General features: G+C 43.9%; 1 protein-coding gene across 1 annotated transcript in view; it reads left to right on the top strand.

The window, feature by feature from the left end:
- The window catches only part of CTSO (cathepsin O), a 38,005-nt gene extending 15,765 nt beyond the window's left edge, over positions 1–22,240 (top strand). Inside the window, exons 5-9 of the mRNA XM_073644932.1 lie at positions 2,133–2,254; positions 4,019–4,182; positions 6,135–6,227; positions 19,761–19,890; positions 21,937–22,240. Of these exons, the coding sequence (XP_073501033.1) occupies positions 2,133–2,254; positions 4,019–4,182; positions 6,135–6,227; positions 19,761–19,795 (414 nt within the window). The 3' untranslated portion in view covers positions 19,796–19,890; positions 21,937–22,240. The remainder of the gene's footprint in view (positions 1–2,132; positions 2,255–4,018; positions 4,183–6,134; positions 6,228–19,760; positions 19,891–21,936) is intronic.
- The last annotated feature ends 2,005 nt before the right edge of the window (positions 22,241–24,245 follow it).

Consider the following 24,245-nt stretch of genomic DNA (forward strand, 5'->3'; position numbering starts at 1 on the left):
AAGAGCAACTTCTCCCAACTGTCCAAGAGCAGTTTGGCGCCCAACAATGCCTTTTCCAGCATGATGGAGAACCTTGCCATAAAGCAAAGGTGATAACTAAATGGCTCATGGAACAAAACATAGAGATTTTGGGTCCATGGCCTGGAAACTCCCCAGATCTTAATCCCATTGAGAACTTGTGGTCAATCATCAAGAGACGGGTGGACAAACAAAAACCAACAAATTCTGGCAAAATGCAAGCATTGATTATGCAAGAATGGACTGCTATCAGTCAGGATTTGGTCCAAAAGTTGATTGAGAGCATGCCAGGGAGAATTACAGAGGTCTTGAAGAAGGGGCAACACTGCAAATATTGACTTGCTGCATTAACTCATTCTAACTGTCAATATAACCTATTGGTACTCATAATATGATTGCAATTATATTTCTGTATGTGATATAAACATCAGACAAACACTAATAAAAACCAGAGGCCAGCAGATCATGTGAAAATATAATTTTGGTGTCATTCTCAAAACTTTTGGCCATGACTGTATATCAAATGGGGCTTTCCTCTAATTCAGAATGTCTACGTTGTCATACCATAGATGCTGACTTTGTTCATCTAATTTGGGACTATTCCATTATTAGGTCCTTCTGGCAAGAAATTACCTCCTTATTATCCTCTTTAATATCCATTCCAATTCCATGTGATCCCCTGATTTGTCTTTATGGGGTAATGGAAGATGATGCCTGGGACCACTATATTAAGATTTTTTTGAGAGAAACCTTATTTTTGGCCAGGAAATTATTGGCTCTGAGATGGATGGGCAACACACAGCCAACATTGCGTTCCTGGATCGCTCTGGTTAACGAAGTAATTCCATTTGAAAAGATAATATACCAAAATAGAGGCTGTCCATTAAAATTTTCCAAAATTTGGCACTATTGGAATTATTCATGTCTTACAATCTCTACTTAGGCGAAAGGTTTGAGCTGGAAAGTAAATATGTAAGAGATATGTGTATAAATCGTAAATCACGTGTTACAGGTGACAAATGTTACTTATGGAGGCAGACATCTAGATCCTTATACATTATGATGTGAGTTATTTTAAGCATGGAAAAGACAGCAAAAGTTTGATATGTTGTGGTTAAGAGTTTCATGTTTGGATTGTATCCTAATCAGGAAAATATCCTATTTTTCCATCTTTTTCTCTACATATAATTTCAGAAGATGTGACATTCATAAGACAAGGAAACTATTTATATGTATGCGGTAACCCATCTGACATGTTTACTTTTATATGTCATTCTTGATGTATATCTATGTTGATGTGATATCTCTGGATGTTTTCCGGTACCAAATGCAATGTATAATTGTTTATAAAATTGTTTAATAAAGAAATAAAGTTTAAAAAATATATATATATTTACGATTACCGCATTCGTAAAAATATGGCCTATCAAAATGTAAAATTTAACCCATAGGTATACTCTGTAAAGCAGAAAAATTAAACGTCAGAATTTCTGTTTATTTTTATTGTGGCATTTCCCACCTAAAATTCCATAAAAAGCAATCAAATCATTGTATGTATCCTAAAAAAAATGTTAGCTTGCAACACAAAAAAAGCCCTGACAGAGCTCCATTGACGGAAAAATTGAACCGTTATGGTTTCCAGAAAATGACAACAAATTTATTTTATTTTTTCACCACTAAAAAAAAAAAAGAAGATATTATACAAGTTTGGTATAATGACCTGAAGAATCATGTTGGCGGGTCATTTTTACCACACAATGAACACCGTAAAAACATCACACAAAAAAATGTTGACATTGCGAGGGGGGCAGGTTCACCTTTTCATTGCATCTGGAATTATTTTTCTCATTTTTCAGTGCATTATATGGTAAAATGAATTGTGTCATTCAAAACTACAACCCATCCTGCAAAAGTTAAGTCCTCATACAGCTATTTCATCAGAAAAATCTTATGAGTCTTGGAACAAAAAATAAAAGTGCAAAACTGAATATTGGCCACAGCGGGAAGGGGTTTATGAAACATCAGTTGCATTGCTGATGGTTTAATTTTGGAAAACAAATTTAAATAATAATTTTAAACAACTTTAACTTCATTTTTTTTTTTTATTTTTTTAGTCGCATACAAAACTTGTGGAATCTTCTAAATACCCATTTAAAGCAAGAACTGGAATTTGTCATTATTTTCCTTTGACAGAGGATGGGGTTTCTATAAAGGGATATAAAGCTTATGATTTCAGGTAAATGTTATTTTACTACTTTAGAAATCTGATTTACATTAAAGGGGTTGGCTGGTCACAATGTATTGATGACTTATATTTGAAACAGAATATGAATGTGAGATTGGTGGGAATCCAACACCTGGCACCTCCACCGATCAGCCATTTTTTTGGCACTGATGCACCGCTCCTATTATTTTGCGTAGAAGCTGTGCTGCAGCTGACTGTTAGGAGTGGCGGGTGTCGGACCGCCATTGATCTGCTATCGATGACCTATTCTGTAGACCACCTATGCCTGGACAACCCCTTTAACTTTGTTGTCTCATGTAAAAGACAAGCCAGCAATCACCTCTTATTCTTCAGAAACTCCTGGCAGTCGTCTACTGCATTCAATAAACATCTTCTAAATGCTTTGATCATCTTTTGGTCCATTAAAGGCAATGTGTCATCAGAAACTGCCCTGCTCTGTAATTCAAGTTCTGTCTCGCTCTGTCTCATACTGAATGCAAGTTCTAGTAATAGAAAGAAAAGTTTAAAGGACGGAGATCATTTGTTTTCAGATAAAAACATCAGTTACCACGAAAAATTCCAAAGCTGAATTATTTGCTTAGTTGGGATCAATTTTATTTTCCCCTTGTGTGGTGTTTTAACACAAAACATATAAAGACTCGCTCTTTTTTTTTTTTCCCCTATTTGTCAGTGTTAGGCTAAGTGCACACTGCACCTGTGACAATGTCGTGCACGTATACTAAGGAGATATGCACTCAACAGTGGCCGCAGACAGGATAGATGCCCAGGCACCAGTCCACAATAGAAGCTCTCTATGTCAAATCATGACCAGTCCTAAGTGGAGATGGCTAACTGGCTCATTTTAGTAGCTAAGCCAGCCCCCTTCTCTGTCTATGCAGTGGCAAAAAAGGGGGATGTCTTATCTTAAAAATCAGCTAACGCCCTTGAGACACAGCAATGATTGTATGCCATCATAGGAAACTGGTGCTGCTGGGACCCAGGACCTGGAATCCTTTCTCAATGCAAATGTTTTAGTAATTTGTATCTATTTAGCTTTTACTCCTTAAGAATTTTTTTTTCAAACCGATAACCGCTTTAACTCTCGACTTTCTGAGAATTAATCCACATGACACCAGGGGGTGCTTTCTCTCTTTGACTGCAGGCTTGTGAATGCTCACATCACACGCAGCGTGCACTGTCCGGATTCTCCGGAGAGCTGCTGCTCTCACTTTCTCTGGATGTATGCGATACGTCCGAATCGAGAAGAGTGAAGTCAGCGCTGAATGGTCACAGGGATTGCGTGATATAACAATGTCACATTATCCCTGGGAGAGCCAATGCCGACGCCGCTTGAATGGTACCGGCGATCAGTATAGATGTTATTATTTTACTGAGGGAAAACATGGGGATTGAGAAGGGGTTGTTGTAGTAGTGGACAACACCTTTAATACTTTTATAGTATAGCCATTGTCCTTGAAACAAGTGATTCGTTCATACCTGATCATCCAATGCCTTTGCCTGTAGAATGTAACGGTAAGCAAATCAGTAATCTGCAACTTACAGTTTTCTAGCTGTTGCAAAACTATAACTCCCAGCATGTCCTTGCAGCATAATTGTCGTTTTTCAATAGGTTATAGAACACTGTACGTCGTGATTAGAAGTGTTTTTATACAATATAACAGAGATTTCCATTGCTTGACATAGACCTACATAATATCTTAATATCCTCCATGAGGAAAATGTTTTTTTGTTAATCATTGGCGTATTCTTCTTCAGTAACTATGAAGAGGAAATGATGAGCTTTTTGATAAGTGTTGGCCCTTTGGCAGTCATAGTCGATGCGGTGAGCTGGCAGGATTATCTTGGAGGTATAATTCAGCATCACTGTTCCAGTGGACACTCCAATCATGCTGTCCTAGTGGTTGGCTTTGATAAATCAGGTAAGATGGACACCTGTCTGGTTCATTGTCATTTTTTTAAAGTAATAGCCAGGCTCACACCAGAGCAGAAGAGTTTCCTAGTTCTGACTGCAGTGCTATGGCAGGTATATAATGTCTCTGGTAGTGCATTCTGCTAATATTACTATACTGTATACTCTTGGTTTAAAGGGGTTGTCCAGGACTTTGATATTGATGGCTTCTACCCACCAATATGATACTGACTGCCTATCCTATAGAGATGCCATCAGTATAAAAGTCATGGGCAACTCCTTTTAATATAGTGGTCTGTGTATGAGTTAACAAGTAAGGTATATCATTTTTGTCTAAGTCCAATAAATACGACATACAATGAGATACACTTTTTAGCAAGAAAAAAACCTTGCTAAAAAGTTTGTCCGTCTTCTAGTCCAGAGACAGCTTCCTATGAACTAGGAAATGGCTGACCCAGGGTTTTTACTGATAACTGAGAGAACAGCTCTCTTTCCTCCTGACTTCCACCACTGATCAGTATTTTTTTCTTTAAATTTTCTTTCAGTCCCCATAGGGAACTTGAACCTGCGATTATTTGTACGGTGATTGAACTTCACAGGCATGGCACTAATGAAGGGGGCACTTCGGCAAGCCATTAGCTGCCAAAACTACCCATTGGCAATCTGTGCTTGCATTACAGAGGAAGGGGGTGATGGCACCATAACAAATGACTGATCAGGAGTGCGGCATTTAAATAATAATAATCTTTTTACTTGTATAGCGCCAACATATTCCGCAGTGCTTTACAATTCAGACAGTTTACAGACATTATCGGCACTGTCCCCATTGGGGCTCACAAGCTTCATTCCCTATCAATATGTCTTTGGAGTGTGGGAGGAAACCCGGAGGAAACCAATGCAAACACGGGGAGAAAATACATTCATATGAGAAAAATGTTTAAAGCCTCACCGTGTTGTGCAATATCAGGACCGTTCACAATATAGCGTTGCTGCTCCAAGGAGAACCGCTGACACACGGTAAAATAAAAAAGACAAATTCCAAGTGTCGGCAACTGAATAAAATCTTCAAAGCTTTATTTCAAAACATAAAATTAAGATTCATGGTGGTAGATAAGATAAAGTTCAGACACGTTTCAGGCATGAACTGCCCTTGATCACTGAGTATAGCAGACAAAACCATGACAAAATATTTAAAACAAGTGCTGACCAATCATGAAATGGCAGAAACTACACAGGTGTGCAATAATTAGAGTAACGAGGGTATAACAGACACCAGTGGATATACAACATTGTCATACTTGTACCTTCATAATACGAAATTGCACCAATAATATTAAGCGACAGATTATTGGAGGTAATATATGAACATAGTGTCATTTCTAAAAATCACAGGTCAATAAACAGTATCACACAGAAAAGGATTAGGTACACAGCTCAGCAAAGAGTATCACACAGGAGAGGATTAAATACATGGCTCAGCAGGCAGGACCACACAAGGATATTGGGTACACAACTCAGCAGAGCGTACCGGTCTGCTGAACCGTGTGTCTAATCCTCTCCTGTGTGATACTGCCTGCTGAACCGTGTGTCTAATCCTCTCCTGTGTGATACTGCCTGCTGAGCCATGCATCTAATCCTTTTCTGCAATACAGACACAGAGACGCTAGCCTCAGTCTGTGGTCTGTTAGTATAAGGGAAGATCCAATTTTTTTTCATTTTATCCAGTCTTTCAGTATCTAGAAAGGGACGTGAACTTAGCGCATCACCATCAGTTGATCATATGTGTCTTCAGGAACCACATCCATACTACTTTATCCTATATTTATCCCACGCACAGTCTACCATTTTTAATACTGGATAAAATCATTGCAAAGATCATAGTGTTTTGCATGTTTGTTTTTAGTTTTGTTTTTATTTTACTGTTTTATTTTTATAATTTTATTTTTTTTAATGTGTTTGCAGGTGACACTCCTTATTGGATAATGAAGAATTCTTGGGGTAAATCTTGGGGTATAGACGGATATGTCCATGTTAAGATGGGTCAGAACTTATGTGGTAAGTTTTATGTCTTAGATATGCTACTCCTATTTAGCAATCCAGGTGAGCTGGGCCAAATTTTACTGAAAAAAATCAAAATGCCCAGCTTTTTGCTTATGAGTCTTTCTTATTTTATATACACTGCTCAAAAAAATAACGGGAACACTCTAATAACACATCCTAGATCTGAATGAATGAAATATTCTCATTGAATACTTTGTTCTGTACAAAGTTGAATGTGCTGACAACAAAATCATACAAAAATCACCAATGGAAATCAAATTTATTAACCAATGGAGGCCTGGATTTGGAGTCACCCCCAAAATTAAAGTGGAAAAACACACTACAGGCTGATCCACCTTTGATGTAATGTCCTTAAAACAAGTCAAAATGAGGGTCAGTATTGTGTGTGGTCTCCACATGCCTGTATGACCTCCCTACAATGCCTGGGCAGGCTCCTGATGAGGTTGCGGATGGTCTCCTGTGGGATCTCCTCCCAGACCTGGACTAAAGCATCCGCCAACTCCTGGACAGTATGTGGTGCAACGTGACGTTGGTGGATGGAGCGAGACATCATGTCCCAGATGTGCTCAATCGGATTCAGGTCTGGGGAACGGGCGGGCCAGTCCATAGCTTCAATGCCTTCATCTTGCAGGAACTCCTGACACACTCCAGCCTCATGAGGTCTGGCATTGTCCTGCATTAAGAGGAACCCAAGGCCAACCGCACCAGCACATGGTCTCACAAGGGGTCTGAGGATCTCATCGCGGTACCTAATGGCAGTCAGACTACCTCTGGCGAGCACATGGAGGGCTGTGCGGCCCTCCAAAGAAATGCCACCCCACACCATTACTGACCCACTGCCAAACCAGTCATGCTGAAGGATGTTGCAGGCAGCAGATCGCACTCCGCGGCGTCTCCAGACTCTGTCACGTCTGTCACATGTGCTCAGTGTGAACCTGCTTTCATCTGTGAAGAGCACAGGGCGACTTTGCCAATCCTGGTGTTCTGTGGCAAATGCCAAGCGTCCTGCACGGTGTTGGGCTGTGAGCACAACCCCCATCTGTGGACGTCGGGCCCTCATACCACCCTCATGGAGTCGGTTTCTAACCGATTGTGCAGACATATGCACATTTGTGGCCTGCTGGAGGTCATTTTGCAGGGCTCTGGCAGTGCTCCTCCTGTTCCTCCTTGCATAAAGGCGGAGGTAGCGGTCCTGCTGCTGGGTTGTTGCCCTCCTACGGCCCCCTCCACGTCTCCTGATGTACTGGCCTGTCTCCTAGTAGCGCCTCCAGACTCTGGACACTATGCTGACAAACACAACAAATCTTCTTGCCACAGCTCGCATTGATGTGCATTCCTGGATGAGCTGCACTACCTGAGCAACTTCTGTGGGTTGTAGAGTTCGTCTCATGCTACCACGAGTGTGAAAGCACAACCAACATTCAAAAGTGACCAAAACATCAGCCAGAAAGCATTGGTACTGAGATGTGGTCTGTTGTCCCCACCTGCAGAACCACTCCTTTATTGAGGGTGTCTCGATAATTGCCAATAATTTCCATCTATTGTCTATTCCATTTGCACAACAGCATGTGAAATTGATTGTCAATCAGTGTTGCTTCCTAAGTTGACAGTTTGATTTCACAGAAGTTTGATTTACTTAGAGTTATATTCTGTTTTTTAAGTGTTCCCTTTATTTTTTTGAGCAGTGTAGTTTATATGGTTGAAAAAAGACAAATGTCTATCATGTTCAGCTGAAGGATGGGAAAGGATAAAAGGAAGGGGTATATGTACAACAATAATGCATGATCTGGTCAGCCTCGGAAGAGCTAATCTTTCCCTCGTGAAAGAGTGTCGAATCATTTGACTAAAGTTTCAGAAAAGAACTTTACACATTTTATATACCGTATTTTTCGGACCATAAGACGCACTTTTTTCCTCCAAAATTTTGGAGGAAAATGGGGGGTGCGTCTTATGGTCCGAATGTTGGGGGGGGGGGTGTATATTTATGTGTGGTGTGGGGGGAGCGGTATCGGTGGAGGAGCGGGGCACAGAAGGCAGCAGCCGTCCGCTGCAGCCTACACTGTCCCCACTGCTAAAGAAAATGAATATTTATGCTCCTTAATAGCGGTGTACAGTGTAGCCGCGCTGCGGCTGCTGCTGCTGCCTGCTATCTCCTGTGCCCGCTGTTAAAGGCATGAATATTCAACCTCTCTCCATGGGCATGGGGAGGGGTTGAATATTCATGCCCTTTAATGAGCGGGCACAGGAGACAGCCGGCGGCAGCAGCTGCCGCAGCGCGGCTTCGCTGTGTGCCGGCTATGAAGGAGTGTGAAGTCACTGCTCCCCGTGCACACAGACCCGGCGTGGGGAGCAGTGACTTCTGGCAGCTGATCTCTCCATGTGAGCCGCGCATGGCAGTGACGTCATGCGTGGCTCACATGGAGTGATCAGTGCAAGCAGACAGGACGCAGCGCTGGAGGAGAGAGAAGAAAGGTGAGTATGAGTGTTTTGTTTTTTTTAATGTGCAGCCTGATGGGGATTAGGGGTGGCATGCATACCAGGACAGGGATTAGGGGTGTCAAGCATACCAGGACAGGGATGAGGGGTGCCAAGCATACCAGGACAGGGATGAGGGGTGCCATGCATACCAGGACAGGGATGAGGGGTGCCATGCATACCAGGACAGGGATTAGGGGTGCCTTGCATACCAGGACAGTGATGAGGGGTGCCATGCATACCAGGACAGGGATGATGGGTGCCATGCGTATCAGGATAGGTATGATGGGTGCCATGCATACCAGGATAAGGATGAGGGGTGCCATGCATACCAGGATGGAGGGATGCCAGGCATACCAGGATGGGGATGGGGACCACATATAAAAGGAAGGGGGGCGGCATATATACCAGGATGGGGGATATTGTCAGAATTGGGGGACATTACCCTATACCAGTGTCAGCAGAAGACCCCCTCCCTCTTAAAAGTGCATCATGACCACATTTTTTGCATACATTTTTATTTTTTTATTTTCCTCCTCTAAAACCTAGATGCGTCTTATGGTCCGGTGCGTCTTATAGTCCGAAAAATACGGTAGTTTTTTTTAGAAGAAAATTAAATAAATACGCTTTTTTTTTTAAAAAAAAAACATCCATGGTTTTCACTGTGACCAGCTCCTGAGGAAAACTATTGCACAGATAAATAGTTTTTATGGTAAAAAAAGGCCTGTCTCCTCTGGAGATTGAATCTTTCTTTCTCCAGGTGGAGTGAGTGTACTTTTATCTTTTGAGGGGGTTTTACATGATTAAGGGTGGATTTGCTGTACCTGGCCTTTGCCACTGTAAAGTTAACCGAGCTCTGTACGTCCTCTCTGCAACTGAGCACATCCAACCGGGAACAGCTGATCCTTGGGGGAGCTGAGTCGCACCCCCACTGATTTTGATATTAAAGTCTTATGCTATCAATATCAAGTACTGGACAATCCCTTTAATGAGTGGAAGCTCGGAAAAGCTTTTTAATGTTTTCCTAAATGGTAGGACCATTTTACTGTAATTTCTAGTATCACCCTTTCAGGTCAATAATATATTCTAGAATATTTGTTTAATGTTCACCTACATGTATACTACAGTTAAAGGGGATCTGTAGCACTTTGTTTTTTGAGTTGTATTAATGTGGCCAACTGGTATAAGAAGGACCAGCAGTGTCAGCTCTACATCCAATAATGCAAAGATTGTTTAAAGGGGTTGTCTCGTCTTGCTTTTTCAAGAGCTCACTACTCTCATGCTTCTTGCTTTTGGAGGCGCAGTGTGTTGCTGCTTGATTGACAGTTTGGACCAATGTCATCATTGCTCAGCTGACCCCAACCATATGATAACTGGATCTGCAAGCAGAGGCAACTTTAACTCTGCAGCTTCAGCAAACAGTGGGCTCCAGCAATTCGGCTAGTTTCAGAGTTGAGTTCACAAGTAGTGATGAGTGTAACATACCTGGCGGCGTCCTTGCATAGTGGTCCATCTCCCACTGTGCAAGAGCGCGCACTTGATTTCCAGTCCAGACTGCCACTCTGGCTTCTTTCCATACTGTCTGCTTTGCTCTGCTCTGGCTGCTTAGGGCGACGCCCGCCGAACTTCCTGTTTCTTATAGCTGCTGCAGACGCACCCCTAATGCGTCCTCAGCCTATTGCTGTCTGTCACCTGGTATTTAAACCAGCTCCTCCTTGCCTGAGCATCTTGTTCTGTCAGTTGGCTTCTAGTCACTGATGTGCCAGGTCCTGTCTGTTTCCTGCCTTGCGGTATCAGTTCCCGTGTCTGAATTGTGTCCTGTCTGTGCACTCTAGCCAGCTGTCTTTCTGCCTTTCCTGGAGGCTGTAATTCCAGGCCCGTGTGAACTCGCTCTTAGCCTGTTCGTCCCGCTCTCTGGGGGCCGCATACCCAGACTCGCTCCTGTATCTCGCTTTAGTAACTGTTCTTGTCTGAACTGTCTTCTAGCTTCTTACCTGTTTTGTCTTTATGTCCTTTTGCTCCCTTTTTCTGCAGTGTCTGAACCAGCACTTGGCTTTACCTAGGCTCGTTCCTGCATTTTGTTGCAGTAACTGTTCTTGTCTGAATTGTCTCCTAGCTTCTTATCTGTTTTGTCTTTATGTCCGTTTGCTCCCTTTTTCTGTAGAGTCTGAACCTGCACCTAACTTCTACTCGTCATTGTACTTCCGTTTGTGAGTTGGAGTCCTTTTGCTACTTCTTTGCAAGTACCTTGTGTGTATCTGGTTCTGCCTTTCTTTTCCAGTCTGTTCCGTGTGAACAGAGCCGTGTCCCCTTTGCTTTGTCTTTGTTTATCGCTTCGGCGATTTATCTCTGTCCTGTCTTACTTACCGCTTCGGCGGTTCCTGCCCGCTCAGCCTTGTCCACCGCGTCTGCGGTTTTGCTCTGCTCAGCCCTGTCCACCGCGTCTGCGGTTTTGCTCTGCTCAGCCCTGTCCACCGCGTCTGCGGTTTTGCTCTGCTCAGCCCTGTCCACCGCGTCTGCGGTTTTGCTCTGCTCAGCCTTGTCCACCGCGTCTGCGGTTTTGCTCTGCTCAGCCTTGTCTACCGCGTCTGCGGTTTTGCTCTGCTCGGCCTTGTCTACCGCGTCTGCGGTTTTGCTCTGCTCGGCCTTGTCTACCGCGTCTGCGGTTTCGCTCTGCTCGGCCTTGTCCACCGCGTCTGCGGTTTCGCTCTGCTCGGCCTTGTCCACCGCGTCTGCGGTTTTGCTCTGCTCGGCCTTGTCCACCGCGTCTGCGGTTTTGCTCTGCTCGGCCTTGTCCACCGCGTCTGCGGTTTTGCTCTGCTCGGCCTTGTCCACCGCGTCTGCGGTTTTGCTCTGCTCGGCCTTGTCCACCGCGTCTGCGGTTTCGCTCTGCTCGGCCTTGTCCACCGCGTCTGCGGTTTTGCTCTGCTCGGCCTTGTCAACCGCGTCTGCGGTTTTGCTCTGCTCGGCCTTGTCTACCGCGTCTGCGGTTTTGCTCTGCTCGGCCTTGTCTACCGCGTCTGCGGTTTCGCTCTGCTCGGCCTTGTCCACCGCGTCTGCGGTTTCGCTCTGCTCGGCCTTGTCCACCGCGTCTGCGGTTTCGCTCTGCTCGGCCTTGTCCACCGCGTCTGCGGTTTCGCTCTGCTCGGCCTTGTCCACCGCGTCTGCGGTTTTGCTCTGCTCGGCCTTGTCCACCGCGTCTGCGGTTTTGCTCTGCTCGGCCTTGTCCACCGCGTCTGCGGTTTTGCTCTGCTCGGCCTTGTCAACCGCGTCTGCGGTTTTGCTCTGCTCGGCCTTGTCAACCGCGTCTGCGGTTTTGCTCTGCTCGGCCTTGTCAACCGCGTCTGCGGTTTTGCTCTGCTCGGCCTTGTCAACCGCGTCTGCGGTTTTGCTCTGCTCGGCCTTGTCAACCGCGTCTGCGGTTTTGCTCTGCTCGGCCTTGTCAACCGCGTCTGCGGTTTTGCTCTGCTCGGCCTTGTCAACCGCGTCTGCGGTTTTGCTCTGCTCGGCCTTGTCAACCGCGTCTGCGGTTTTGCTCTGCTCGGCCTTGTCAACCGCGTCTGCGGTTTTGCTCTGCTCGGCCTTGTCAACCGCGTCTGCGGTTTTGCTCTGCTCGGCCTTGTCAACCGCGTCTGCGGTTTTGCTCTGCTCGGCCTTGTCCACCGCGTCTGCGGTTTCGCTCTGCTCGGCCTTGTCCACCGCGTCTGCGGTTTCGCTCTGCTCGGCCTTGTCCACCGCGTCTGCGGTTTCGCTCTGCTCGGCCTTGTCCACCGCGTCTGCGGTTTCGCTCTGCTCGGCCTTGTCTACCGCGTCTGCGGTTTCGCTCTGCTCGGCCTTGTCTACCGCGTCTGCGGTTTCGCTCTGCTCAGCCTTGTCTACCGTGTCTGCGGCTCTGAACCCATCTCCCAGTCTGTACTGGACCCTACCCAGCCTGCACTCCAGCCTGCCTGTTCCTGTATTCCCCGGTGTGGGTCAACAGCCGTGTCCGGGGTCTGACCTGGTCCCTCTACTCGGTTCCTCCCTGATGCACTGGCGTCGTATGCCGTCGTGCAGCCTTGGTCGGATCGGGCAGATACTTTGTTACGCCCCTCCAGGCACTCTCCGGTTCATGGCACAGTGGAATCACTAATCACGCACACGCAAGTCAGTCCGGGCGCGTGCATTACAATGAGCTACCGTGTTCGCTCGAGCATCAGTGTGCTGGACGTGCTCATTACTCGGCGAGTATATTTATTTTAAGCTCGGACGGAAACTCGAGTCCCCACCCCGCATGTTTGGTGCTTTTTAGACAGCCAATAAGCATGCAGGGATTGCCTGTCTGTCACTGTAATGCCGAAGCCATGTTGATGGTGGTATTACTGTGATTGGCTGGCCGCATAGCGTCATCAGGTCTATGTAAGACCCGAGACCCTAAGCTCGTCACAGTCTACCCTGGAAACAGGCAGAGTAGAGAGAGCTGCTGCTGAGCAAGGGTGAGCATTTTAGCTGCATATACGCAGGGATTCTACACCACTTTTATTTCTTTAATCTGCAACAACACCCCTTATTAGGGCTCATTCTAATCAGTATTAATACTGCTCTTAGCAGTAGCTAGGGAGAGCTTGTGCAGGAGGCAGAGTGTAGGACAGGGTAGGATTAATTGCACATCCTGTCTGCTGTAGGAACTCGTATCAATAGCCCTTCTCAGGGCTACTAATATTCTTTCTGCTCTTAATCCTGCAAATTGTTGTAGAAAGAGATATTATACTCCATTTATACTGCTCCATTTGTGCGTTTAAAGGAATACAGTCAGACTTGGTTGATTGGAATAGCATCGCAATTTATAGTGCAAGCAGTGAAAAAGGTCGATCTGAGGTGTGCTAAATTTGCTGACATACAAATACTGCAAAGTTTTCTCAGCATCAAAATATTATACACCATTTAAACTTAGCCAGTTGTGCGTTGAAAATATACATCCACACTTGGCAGGTAACCAATAGCATCACTATATTGCTATTGCAGTGTAACAAGTCCATCTGAGGTGGGCAAATTTTACTGCGATAATCCTGCAAAGTTTTAGAAGCAGCAAAATATTGTATGACATGTAAAATGGGCAAGGCGCGTGTTATGGGACGAGAAAGTGGACGTGATGCTGAGTGCTGTGGACATGGGCAAGGTGAAACTCTGCCTGCTGCGGGAGCACAACAACCACACACATCATGTCGACTTAGCTTCCTGTCCCACTTTTTAGGGGGTGCGGAAGACCACTCTTGAAGCCAGACCAGCGTGAAAAGGTTGTTGGTTGGATAGCAGATAATGCTTCCAGTCAGTTTGCCAACACCACCCTGTCTTCCACACGGTCCAGTCTAAGTAGCCGTGGGTTTGGACCACATAATCCTCACCCTGATCCTCCTTCCTTGCACCTTGCCGAGTGCCCGGAGACAAGTGAATCCCCTACTTGGACACTCCGAAGAGCTGTTCACATTTCCATTTATAGATTCTGGCCTCTCGCCCTGCCCATTTCAAGTGGGACATGAGGAGATCGCAGGTAACCATGCCCAAATATTTGAGCAGCCACTCTCACACGAAGGCGATGGTGAGAAACTTCAATTACTGTCACAAGAGGTGGATGATGAGGAGATACAATTGCCAACAAGTGATGTTGTTAAGTCAGGAGTAGGATGAGGGTGCTTAAGTGGAAGATGAGGTGGTGGACAATGAAGTCACTGACCCAACCTGGGAAGGTGACATGCAGAGGGGGAGGGATTCACAACAGGCAGGAAGAGGCAGTGGGGTGGCCAGACACACAAGGTGGGCAACTGTTCCCCAGAATACCAAAACCAGGGAAGTTTACAGTCCAAAGGTTGGGTCTTCCCGAGTCTGACAATTTTTTTTTTTCCAGTTAACCCAAAAAATGCCATTTGCAACATCTGCATGTCAGAATCAGCAGTGCCAGCACAACTACCAGCCTGACCACCACCAGCATGCTCAGGCTCATGACGACAAAGCACCCGACTAGTTGAGCTGAACGCCAGGATCCAGAAACTGTGTTTGCGGGTGACACCACTGCCTCTTCCCCTGTTCTACGTGCACGCTAATCCCCTGTCTATGACGCAGGCGAAGATGCCTCCCACCCTGCACCTGTTGTTGCACACTTGCAACCACGTCCTTGTCCCAGTGCAGCGTTAAGTTATCACTACTCCAGTCCTTGGAACACAAGCGTAAATATGTATCCACCCACCCACAGGCCACAATACTAAACGGCCACATTTCCAGACTGCTTGCACTGGAAATGTTGCCGTTTAGGCTTGTAGAGATGGAAGTTTTCCGCAACCTCATGGTGGCGGCCGTCCCTCGGTACTCAGCCGACACTATTTATTTTGTTGTGTTGTCCCGGCTTTACACAAGCACGTGTCCCATAAAATCAGCCGTGCTCTGAACAACTCTGTTACTGGTAAGGTCCACTTAAGCACGGATACCTGGACAAGTGCTTGTTGCCAAGGATGCTACATTTCCATGACTGCACACTGGGTGACTATTGCGGAAGCTGGGACCCAGTCGGACCCTGGGACGGAACATGTGCTGTCGATGCAAAGGATTGTGGGCCCTGGTTCAATCAGGGTTTCCCTCTCCTTCTACAGCAGTTCCTGCACCTCCTCCTCCTCCTCACCCTCCATCTCTGAAACTTCAACATCAGTTGCAAGTAGCACTGCATTAGCCAAATTGCAACAGGCTCTGCTGAAGCTAATCTACTTAGGTGACGAACTACACACCGCCACGGAGTTGTTGAAAGGTCTAACAGACCAGACTGATCAGTGGTGAACCTACACCAGGCATGGTCATGTGTGACAATGGCTGTAACCTGGTGGCGGCTCTATATCGCACGCGTACCATGCCTGGTCCAAGTGCTCCACTTAGTGGTTCAGCAGTTTCTCATAACCTACCCAGATCTGTCTGAGCTGCTTGTGAAAGTATGCCGCGTGTGTGCCCATTTCCGCAAGTCAGCTACAGCTTCCACCGCCCTGGCAGTGCTTCAGCAGTGTTTTCAACGTCTAGCTCACCGACTGGTGTGCAATGTCACCACGCGTTGGAACTCAACATTACATATGTTGGCTAGGCTTTGTGAGCAGCAGAGGGCAGTAGTTGAATACAAGCTCCAACATGCCCATTGGTATTCCGATCAGTCTCCGCACGTAAGAACTGATGAGTGGGCATGGATATCTGTTGTCCAAAACTTTGAGGAGTCGAACAAGATGATGAGCGGCGATGACGCCATAATTAGCTTAACAATCCCACTTCTCTGTCTACTGAAACGCTCACTGCTCACAATTAAAGAGGAGGGTTTACAAGCAGAGCAAGGTGAGATGGAGAAAAAACTATACAGGATGATGCTACACAACCCAACCTCATCTCATCTTCTCAATGCAGATTGGGTGATAATGAGGAGGAGGAACAGGAGCTTGTTGCCTGCGCTACAGTTGGTACTACCTACACCACCTTCATCCTGTCTGTTCAGCGTGGATGGCCTGAAGATGAGGAGGATATGGACAGTGGTCCTCTTGGTGGGGACAGGGAAGTGTTGGCAGTCTGGCACACATGGCTGACTTTATGTTCCTCTGGATTTCCTGTGACCCTCACGTTGTACGCATTTTGGCCAACACTAATTACTGGTTGGTCGCCCTTCTAGACCCATGCTACAAGGAGAACTTTCCATTTCTCCTTCCCGTGATGGAGAGTTCTGCGAAAATGTTGCAGTACCAGAAGGCCCACTTGAAGATTTATTTAAAAAATTCCCATCTGACAACACTGGCGACAGAGGTCACAGTTCCTTGGACAACCAAGGAGTAGACACAAGGGAAACACATACCCGATGCAGCAGAGGAAGGGGAACACTCTCAAAAGGACTGGGAAGGTTTTCTCAGACCCTCCCACCGCCCAGGCCCTGATGCGTTGGGTACTCTGACAATAAGGGAAAAGTTTTGGAAGATGCTGAAGTTGCCGAACGTACCAGCGTCCTCCGTGATTCCCCTGTGCCTTACAATTATTGGGTATCCAAGCTAGACACGTTGCATGAACTGTCTCTCTACGTCTTGGAGTTCCTGGCCTGCCCTGCAGCTAGCGTTTTGTCAGAGTGGGTTTTTAGTTCCGCCGGGGGTGTTATAACTGATAGGCGCATCCGCCTGTCAACTGAAAATGCTGACAGGCTGACTTATGAAAATGAACAAGGGCTGGATCGGGCCAGACTTCTCACCACCACCAGATGACAGCAGCGGAACATAAACTCATATCCAGTTATTTTTTTTGTTTCCATTGTGTATTCTCATTTACCCCTTCCCACCCAAACATGGGTATACGCTTCAAGATTTCATCTTTTTTGTGTCCTCCTCATAAAATGTTTTTTTTAAGGGTCTTTGATATATATGTATACCCCCAAGGGGTAAATGTTTTCCAGCCCATGCACTTAGTGCATGCGCATTACCAGTCTAGGATACCCGCTCCTTAATAATGGGAAAAAACGTTTTCTGGGCCCTCCACTACATCTCTTCAAAGGGGTATTGGCGTGCCTCCTTCTAATTTTTGGCATCTCTTGCACTTAGTGCATACGCTTTACCAGCCTACGAGACCCACTCCTTGTTAATGTGAAAAATTGCTTTTCTGAGGCTCCACCTTCTAGTTGAGGGAACATTTTTGGAAACCGATTGTGCCGGTGGGTACTACTACTATATGATCCAGTGCCTTATTGTGGGCTGTTAAGTGGTCGTCACATAGGGAGTTCTCATGCTGCATACAGGATTTCACAGCCAGGACAGGAGACTTTGTACAGTAAGTAAAGAAGATCCTGGTTGATGACATAACAGTCCTTGGTGCTGCTACGAACAAAAAAAAAACTTTTTTCAGGTACGATTCATATCTATTCTATACTCTACAATATTACTATATTACCTCTCTTATGTGCAATTCGTGTACGGTGAACTATCGCACTAGAGATAGCGTATTACAGGCATCTAGTCAGGGATTATTGCCTTATAGTCCTTGCTGCTGCAACCAAAACAAAAAAAATAATAATATTCCCTATAAATACCGCTTTTTGCTGCATTTAGTTATAGGGATAGGTGCAAGATATCATCTGCTGGAAACGATTAATTGTGGTTGCATCCATCTTTCACTGTCTATAACTTGATTGCTTTTTTCCAAACACTCATTGACAGATTCACAATTTCTATGGTGATATGTACACTGAAATTTATCAAAACAGGCAAAATTAACTGATTTAATGGGTCTATTCACAGTTTCTCTGTATCATCTAAGAGGTAGTGATGGGAGACTTTACGCTACTGGAGCTGGAATTACCACTTCAGAACTTTCCAGTGCTTTGGTGCCATCCATTTCTGGGTGCTTCTTCAAGTATGTTTCTGGTCATTGTCCTGCTGGAAAACCTAGGATGCAAACCCAGCTTTCTAGCACTGGGCACTACATTGCGACCCAAAATCCATTGGGAATTTTCACATTTCATGATGCCTTGCGCACAGTGCCAGAGGCAGCAACACAACCAGTAAATATTTTTGAACCTCCACCATATTTGACTGGAAGTACTGTGTTCTTTTATTTGAAGCCCTCATTCCATTTACAGTAAACAGTTGAATGATGTGCTTTAACAAAAAGCTCTGTCTTGGTCTCATCTGTCCATAACGTGCCTGCTGGCCCTCTAAAAATAGTGATGGCCGCCTGGTGGCCCTCGAAGTTTCAAACTTTACAGAATATATATGAAAAAGAAAATTTGACCACCTCAGATGGATACATTATATTGCAGTAGCAATATACGGCTATGCAAATCATAGCCAATTATTGGCCCCCCAAAAATGCTTAGCGAGGGCTGGCTGCTGGCCCTCTAAAAATGCTTAGTCAGGGCCAGCTGCTGGCCCTCTTAACAATAGATATGGCCCTCTACAAATAGTGAGGGAAGCCTGATGACCCTGAAAAAAAAAATGGGCCTTTCACAGACCCTCCTTCATAAGTGAAACAGGATGTGTCTTATCATGCCTCACACACCACATGGCCAGATAAGGTAGTAAAACGTTAAAATTACATTTACTGGTGAATGGTTTTTTTTTCACCGTTGAAAGCAATGCGAACGTGCAAAAACAGTACGTGTGAACACAGCCCAAGGCGTGGAGGAGCATTTTTTTTTTCTCATTTATTTAGCCTTATATTGTGGAAAGAATATTTCTTAACATTCTTACCAGTAAAATGCATTTTATCTTCGTTTTTGTATGTTTTATTGTCAGTCCGTAAAAGTGGCATAATAGTCTGACAACATTGTTCCCAGCAGCGACCTGGCATTCAGAGATGCTCCAGGGGTCTTCCCCATACAGTTTCCATGTCATTTCAGCACTGTTCCCTTTGATTTGAGCAATTTTATAGACCCCTCTAGACTTCCGGGGGTGGGCTGCCGGAAAATTGCTTGCTTTTACCATTGACTTCCATTACACTCACTACTCGGGTCGAGCACTCAAGCATTTTAGTGCTCACTCCTCACTATTTACAAGCTGTATTGCAAAGAACTTGTAAGTTCTACTCATGTTCAGCCCACTCTGCTCCGCAATGTCCGGTAACCTAAGCATTGAGCAATAAAAATAAAAATCCCTCCCATTCTTGAGAACAAATGGTTTTTAGTAAGAAGTAAATTGCAATGTTGCTTGTTATACAGGAACTTTGCAATTTTATCCATTTATGATCATTTATGATGAGATGGGGGAAAAAATTGTAGCTAAAAAGCAGAAAAGAATCTGTTAAGTCCACCTAAATCTAAGAGTATATTATTATAAAAGAGCAGGAATAAAGTACTTTAAAATAATGCCTGTTTTGATGGATGTCTGCATAAAGTGAAGGTTGAAATTATGGACAAGATATGAGAATATGAACAGGCATTGTAATGGTAGCCTGTCTGTGAATGCATTTTGGAAATGTTACATGTTAAGCAAATTATTAACCTTGTAACCTGTCTTTATTTTCCTTTTTGATTCATATTTGTTTTAAGAATTAACTTTTTTTTTCTTATCAATCTGTTTACAGGAATAGCAGATTTTGTAACTTTTCCATTGATGTGACTTGGATGAAAACCAGGAAAAACGTGTACCATTGATAGATATTTTGTTAAATAGTCTGTCTTCTATCGGACATCCAGTCAATTGAAAGTGAAGCGGTAAAATTTTGCAAATCAAAGTCCAGAGTTGATGCCTTTTAAACACTTTACATCTTTGAACATTTTATTATTGTATGCACTTTTATAAGTGGGGAAAATAAGTGTTTGATACACTTCCAATTTTGCCAGTTTTCCCACCTACAAAGAATGGATAGTCTTTTTTTTATCGGAGGTACACATTGCCTGTGAGAGACCGAATTTAAAAATAAAATCCAGAAAATCACATTGTATGATTTTTACATAATTAATTTGCATTTTACTGCATGAAATAAATATTTGATACAGTAGAAAAACAGAACTTAATATTTGGTACAGAAACCTTTGTTTGCAATTACAGAGATCAGACGTTTCCTGTAGTTCTTGACCAAGTTTGCACACACTACAGCAGGGGTTTTGGCCCACTCCTCTATACAGTTATTCTCCAAATCTTTCAGGTTTCAGGCTGTCGCTGGGCTATATTGAGTTTCCGCTCCCTCCAAAGATTTTTTTATTGGGTTCAGGTCTGGAGACTGGCTAGGCCACTCCAGGAACTTGAAATGCTTCTTACGGAGCCACTCCTTAGTTGCCCTGGCTGTGTGTTTCGGGTCATTGTCATGCTGGAAGACCCAGACATGACCCATCTTCTAAGCTGTTACTGAGGGAAGGAGGTTGTTGGCCAAAATCTCGCGATACATGACCCCATCCATCCTCCCTTCAATACGGTGCAGTCGTCTTGTTCCCTTTGCGGAAAAAGCACCCCCAAAGTTTGATGTTTCCCCCTCCATGCTTCATGGTTGGGATGGTGTTCTTGGGGTTGTACACATCCTTCTTCCTCATCAAAATATGGTGAGTGGAGTGAATACCAAAAAGTTCTATTTTGGTCTCATCTGACCACCTGACCTTCTCCCATGCCTCCTCTGGATCATCCAGATGGTCTTTGGCGAACTTTAAACGGACCTGGGCATGTGCTGTCATGAGCAGTGGGACCTTGCTTGCCCTTCAGGATTTTAATCCATGATGACGTAGTGTGTTACTAACGGTAACGTTTGAGACTATGGTCATTGACCAGGTCCTCCCATGTAGTTCTGAGCTGATTCCTGACCTTTCTCACAATCATCCTTACCCCACGAGGCGAGATCTTGCATGGAGCCTCAGACCAAGGAAGATTGACAGTCATGTTGTGTTTCTTCCATATTCTAATGAGTGTGCCAACAGTTGTTGCCTTCTCACCAAGCTGCTTGCCTATTGTTTGTAGCCCATCTCAGCCTTGTGCCAGCACAATTTTGTCCCTGGTGTCCTTAGACAGCTCTTTAGTCTTGGCCATGGTGGAGAGGTTGGAGTGTGATTGATTGCATGTGTGGACAGGTGCAAAGAAAAACTAACAGGTCTGTGCGAGCCAGAATTCTTGCTGGATGGTAGGTGATCAAATTTCATGCAAGAAAATGCAATTTAAATATTTAAAAGTTATACAATGTGATTTTCTGGTTTTTATTTTTAGATTCTGTCTCTCACAGGTGAAGTGTACCTTCCATAAAAATGACAGACCTCTCCATTCTTTGTAGGTGGGAAAACTTGCAAAATCGGCAGTGTATCAAATACTTATTTTCCTCACTGTAGGTACTAACCATGCAGGGCGCCCAAATTTTGGCTCGGACCATTTTCCTTTTTGTAATTTTTAAATGTAAAAGATGAAATATATAATGTATATATATTTTGCCTAAAATACAACGGAAATGTGTCATCTTTAACTTTAGGCCTTTTAGAGATCATTTCACCTTCAGCTTGCTTAACTGTTCACAATAACAGTCATTTTGACCAGGGGTACCCAAACTTTTACATGTCATTGTAGATATGTACATCTGAGGAATGATTGATGGCTCATTTTCATGAAATATGTATGGGGGCATTTAGTTTCAGATTTTTCTCTTGTATTATTGTCTCTCCCAGTAATACATGTTGGATGTGATCTCTGTATCTATCTATGTTTCTGTGACTGTCACTAATATATCAGCACAGCTTCTATCCTGAACATATTGTTTATACAAGTGTTTTCCTCTTTGTCTACAGCCTGCTTGTCTGCCCTCCTTAAGACGGTAGATGCTTTGCCACTTCCCCACAATGTGTGGAGATATGTGTACAACCCTTTCTAAGCTGCTATCTCGACCATGGAGAGAACGGAAGACGACAGCAGAGACAGCCGTCAGGAATGAGCAGTCTCTGATGGATCTATATCATTTTTGCAGATCACTCAGCCAGATAAAAGATTTACAAACAGAAGCAAAATAGTAGATTTTTTTAATGAAAACTATTTTAAAAATTACTTTATATTGCATTTAGCAAGAAAATAAACAATAAAAACTAATCCAGCAAAGTTGTATATAGCCTTTAAGTTCTATAGCCACTAATTGTAAGAGTGTGACTGATTACACCTCCACTAGGGCTTACTCTCAAGTGTCTTTGGAAGGTTTGTCGGGCATCAATTGCACCTAACGTCTCCCCAATCTGTACATTTGTTGTAAATATGATCCATGATGCTAAAATGCCATTGACGTGGACTCACAAAATATCTTTCAAACTGTGAGTTTCTTATAACTGTTACATAAAGCACTAAGATTTCTACCCATTATAATACACCGATGCTGGTGCCAGACCCTTTCTTAATGGGAACCTGTCTTCTGATTCATACTGCCCAGTCTGCAGGCAGCTTTTATCAGAGCCTGGCTGCATAATTCAACATGTCGGATTTTCTCTGAAATTCTCCAGCGTTTCAGAGAAAATATGGTCTGGAGGTTCGGCCGGGGAACATAGCCACAGATGAGACTCTTCCCAGCACTACTAGAGATAAGGGACAGGTCTCTCACTATGTACACCCGAGGGAGAGACCTGTCAATCACCTGCAGAAGCGCTGGAATAAGCTGGACGTAGGTGGCACTAGTCTGATCTCTGGCTATGGTCGCCGGCCGGATCTATAAATTAAATGATAACGTGCAGAAGGTTTGGCATTTACCCATGATATCAATGCATTACATATATAGGACTGATACAGGTTGACAGTTGTACTGGAAGTCACTTTAATTTTTCAGAGCACTGTGACGACTCATCCAAGAGGTCACAAAATAACCCCACAACAACATCCAAAGAATTGCAGGCCTCACTTGCCTCAGTTAAAATCATTGTTCATGACTCCACCATAAGAAAGAGACTGGGCAAAAATGGCATGCATGGCAGAGTTCCAAGATGAAAGAACCTGCTGAGCAAAAAGAACATAAAGGCTCCTCTCAGTTTAGCCAGAAATCATCTAGGTTTAGGGTGCAATCACAGGGCCCTGTAGGTTTGGATTTTTTTTCCCCCTTAATAATAAAGACCTTCATTTAAAAAATTGCATTTCGTGTTTACTTGTGTTTTCTTCGTCCAATATTTAAATTTTTTTTTTTTAACAATATATTTTTATTTGATTTGTGAAAATAACATCAAAATGTTTATACAACACAAATGAACTGATCTGAACGTACATTGTAAAAGAATAACGTAACATACAGGACTAACTAATGCATTACAATATATCCAGACAACTAGGAAAGTATACCAAAGTCAAAGCTAAGTTATATTATCAGGATGATCTAGCCAAACTCTCCAATTTACCATAAATGTAGGCATCTTATTATTTTTATATGCTACCATTTCTTCAAATATATACGTTCTATTTATTGAATGAATTATTTCTTCCATTGTGGGCATCCCAGAGGATTTCCAATATCTAGTGATCGCAATTTTCACTGATAACAGAATATGAGCAATAAGTATTCTATATTTAGAATCAATAGAATGAATTCCCAATAAGAGTAACGCTAAAGATGGTGAAGGTTGTACTGTGCAGTGAATTAATGATGAAAACAATTTGAAGACCGCTTTCCAGATGGGGGCTATTAGCTGGCAGGTCCAAAGGATATGGATGAGAACACCTTTAGAGCCACAATTATGCCAGCATAACTGCGAGGATGCAAGAAACGGCCTATGTAATCTCACTGGTGTGTAATACCATTTCAATACAGTTTTCATATATGATTAGAAGTAGGAAGCGCATGTAAATGTGCGAGTGGCTCATGCTAGTGAGCTGGACCATTCATTATTTGGAAAAGTTTACTTTAAATCCTTTTCCCATGTTAAAAAGGGGGTTGACTTAATAAAGACATTTTTTGCTTCCAATAAATTATATATAGGTTTCAGGCCCCTTGAAGTAGATGTTGTTTTATATAAAGCTGAAATTAGACCTGAATTTACCTTTGTCAGATGAAATGAGAACTTCTGTAGTGCGTGTCTTATGCGTAGATATGTATAGAACTCACTATTAGGGATCTTGAAACTAGAGTGTAAGG

This window comes from Phyllobates terribilis, unplaced genomic scaffold (assembly GCF_046119375.1).
Source record: "Phyllobates terribilis strain yellow unplaced genomic scaffold, ASM4611937v1 Scaffold_1__5_contigs__length_1240528914, whole genome shotgun sequence".
NCBI lineage: Eukaryota > Metazoa > Chordata > Amphibia > Anura > Dendrobatidae > Phyllobates > Phyllobates terribilis.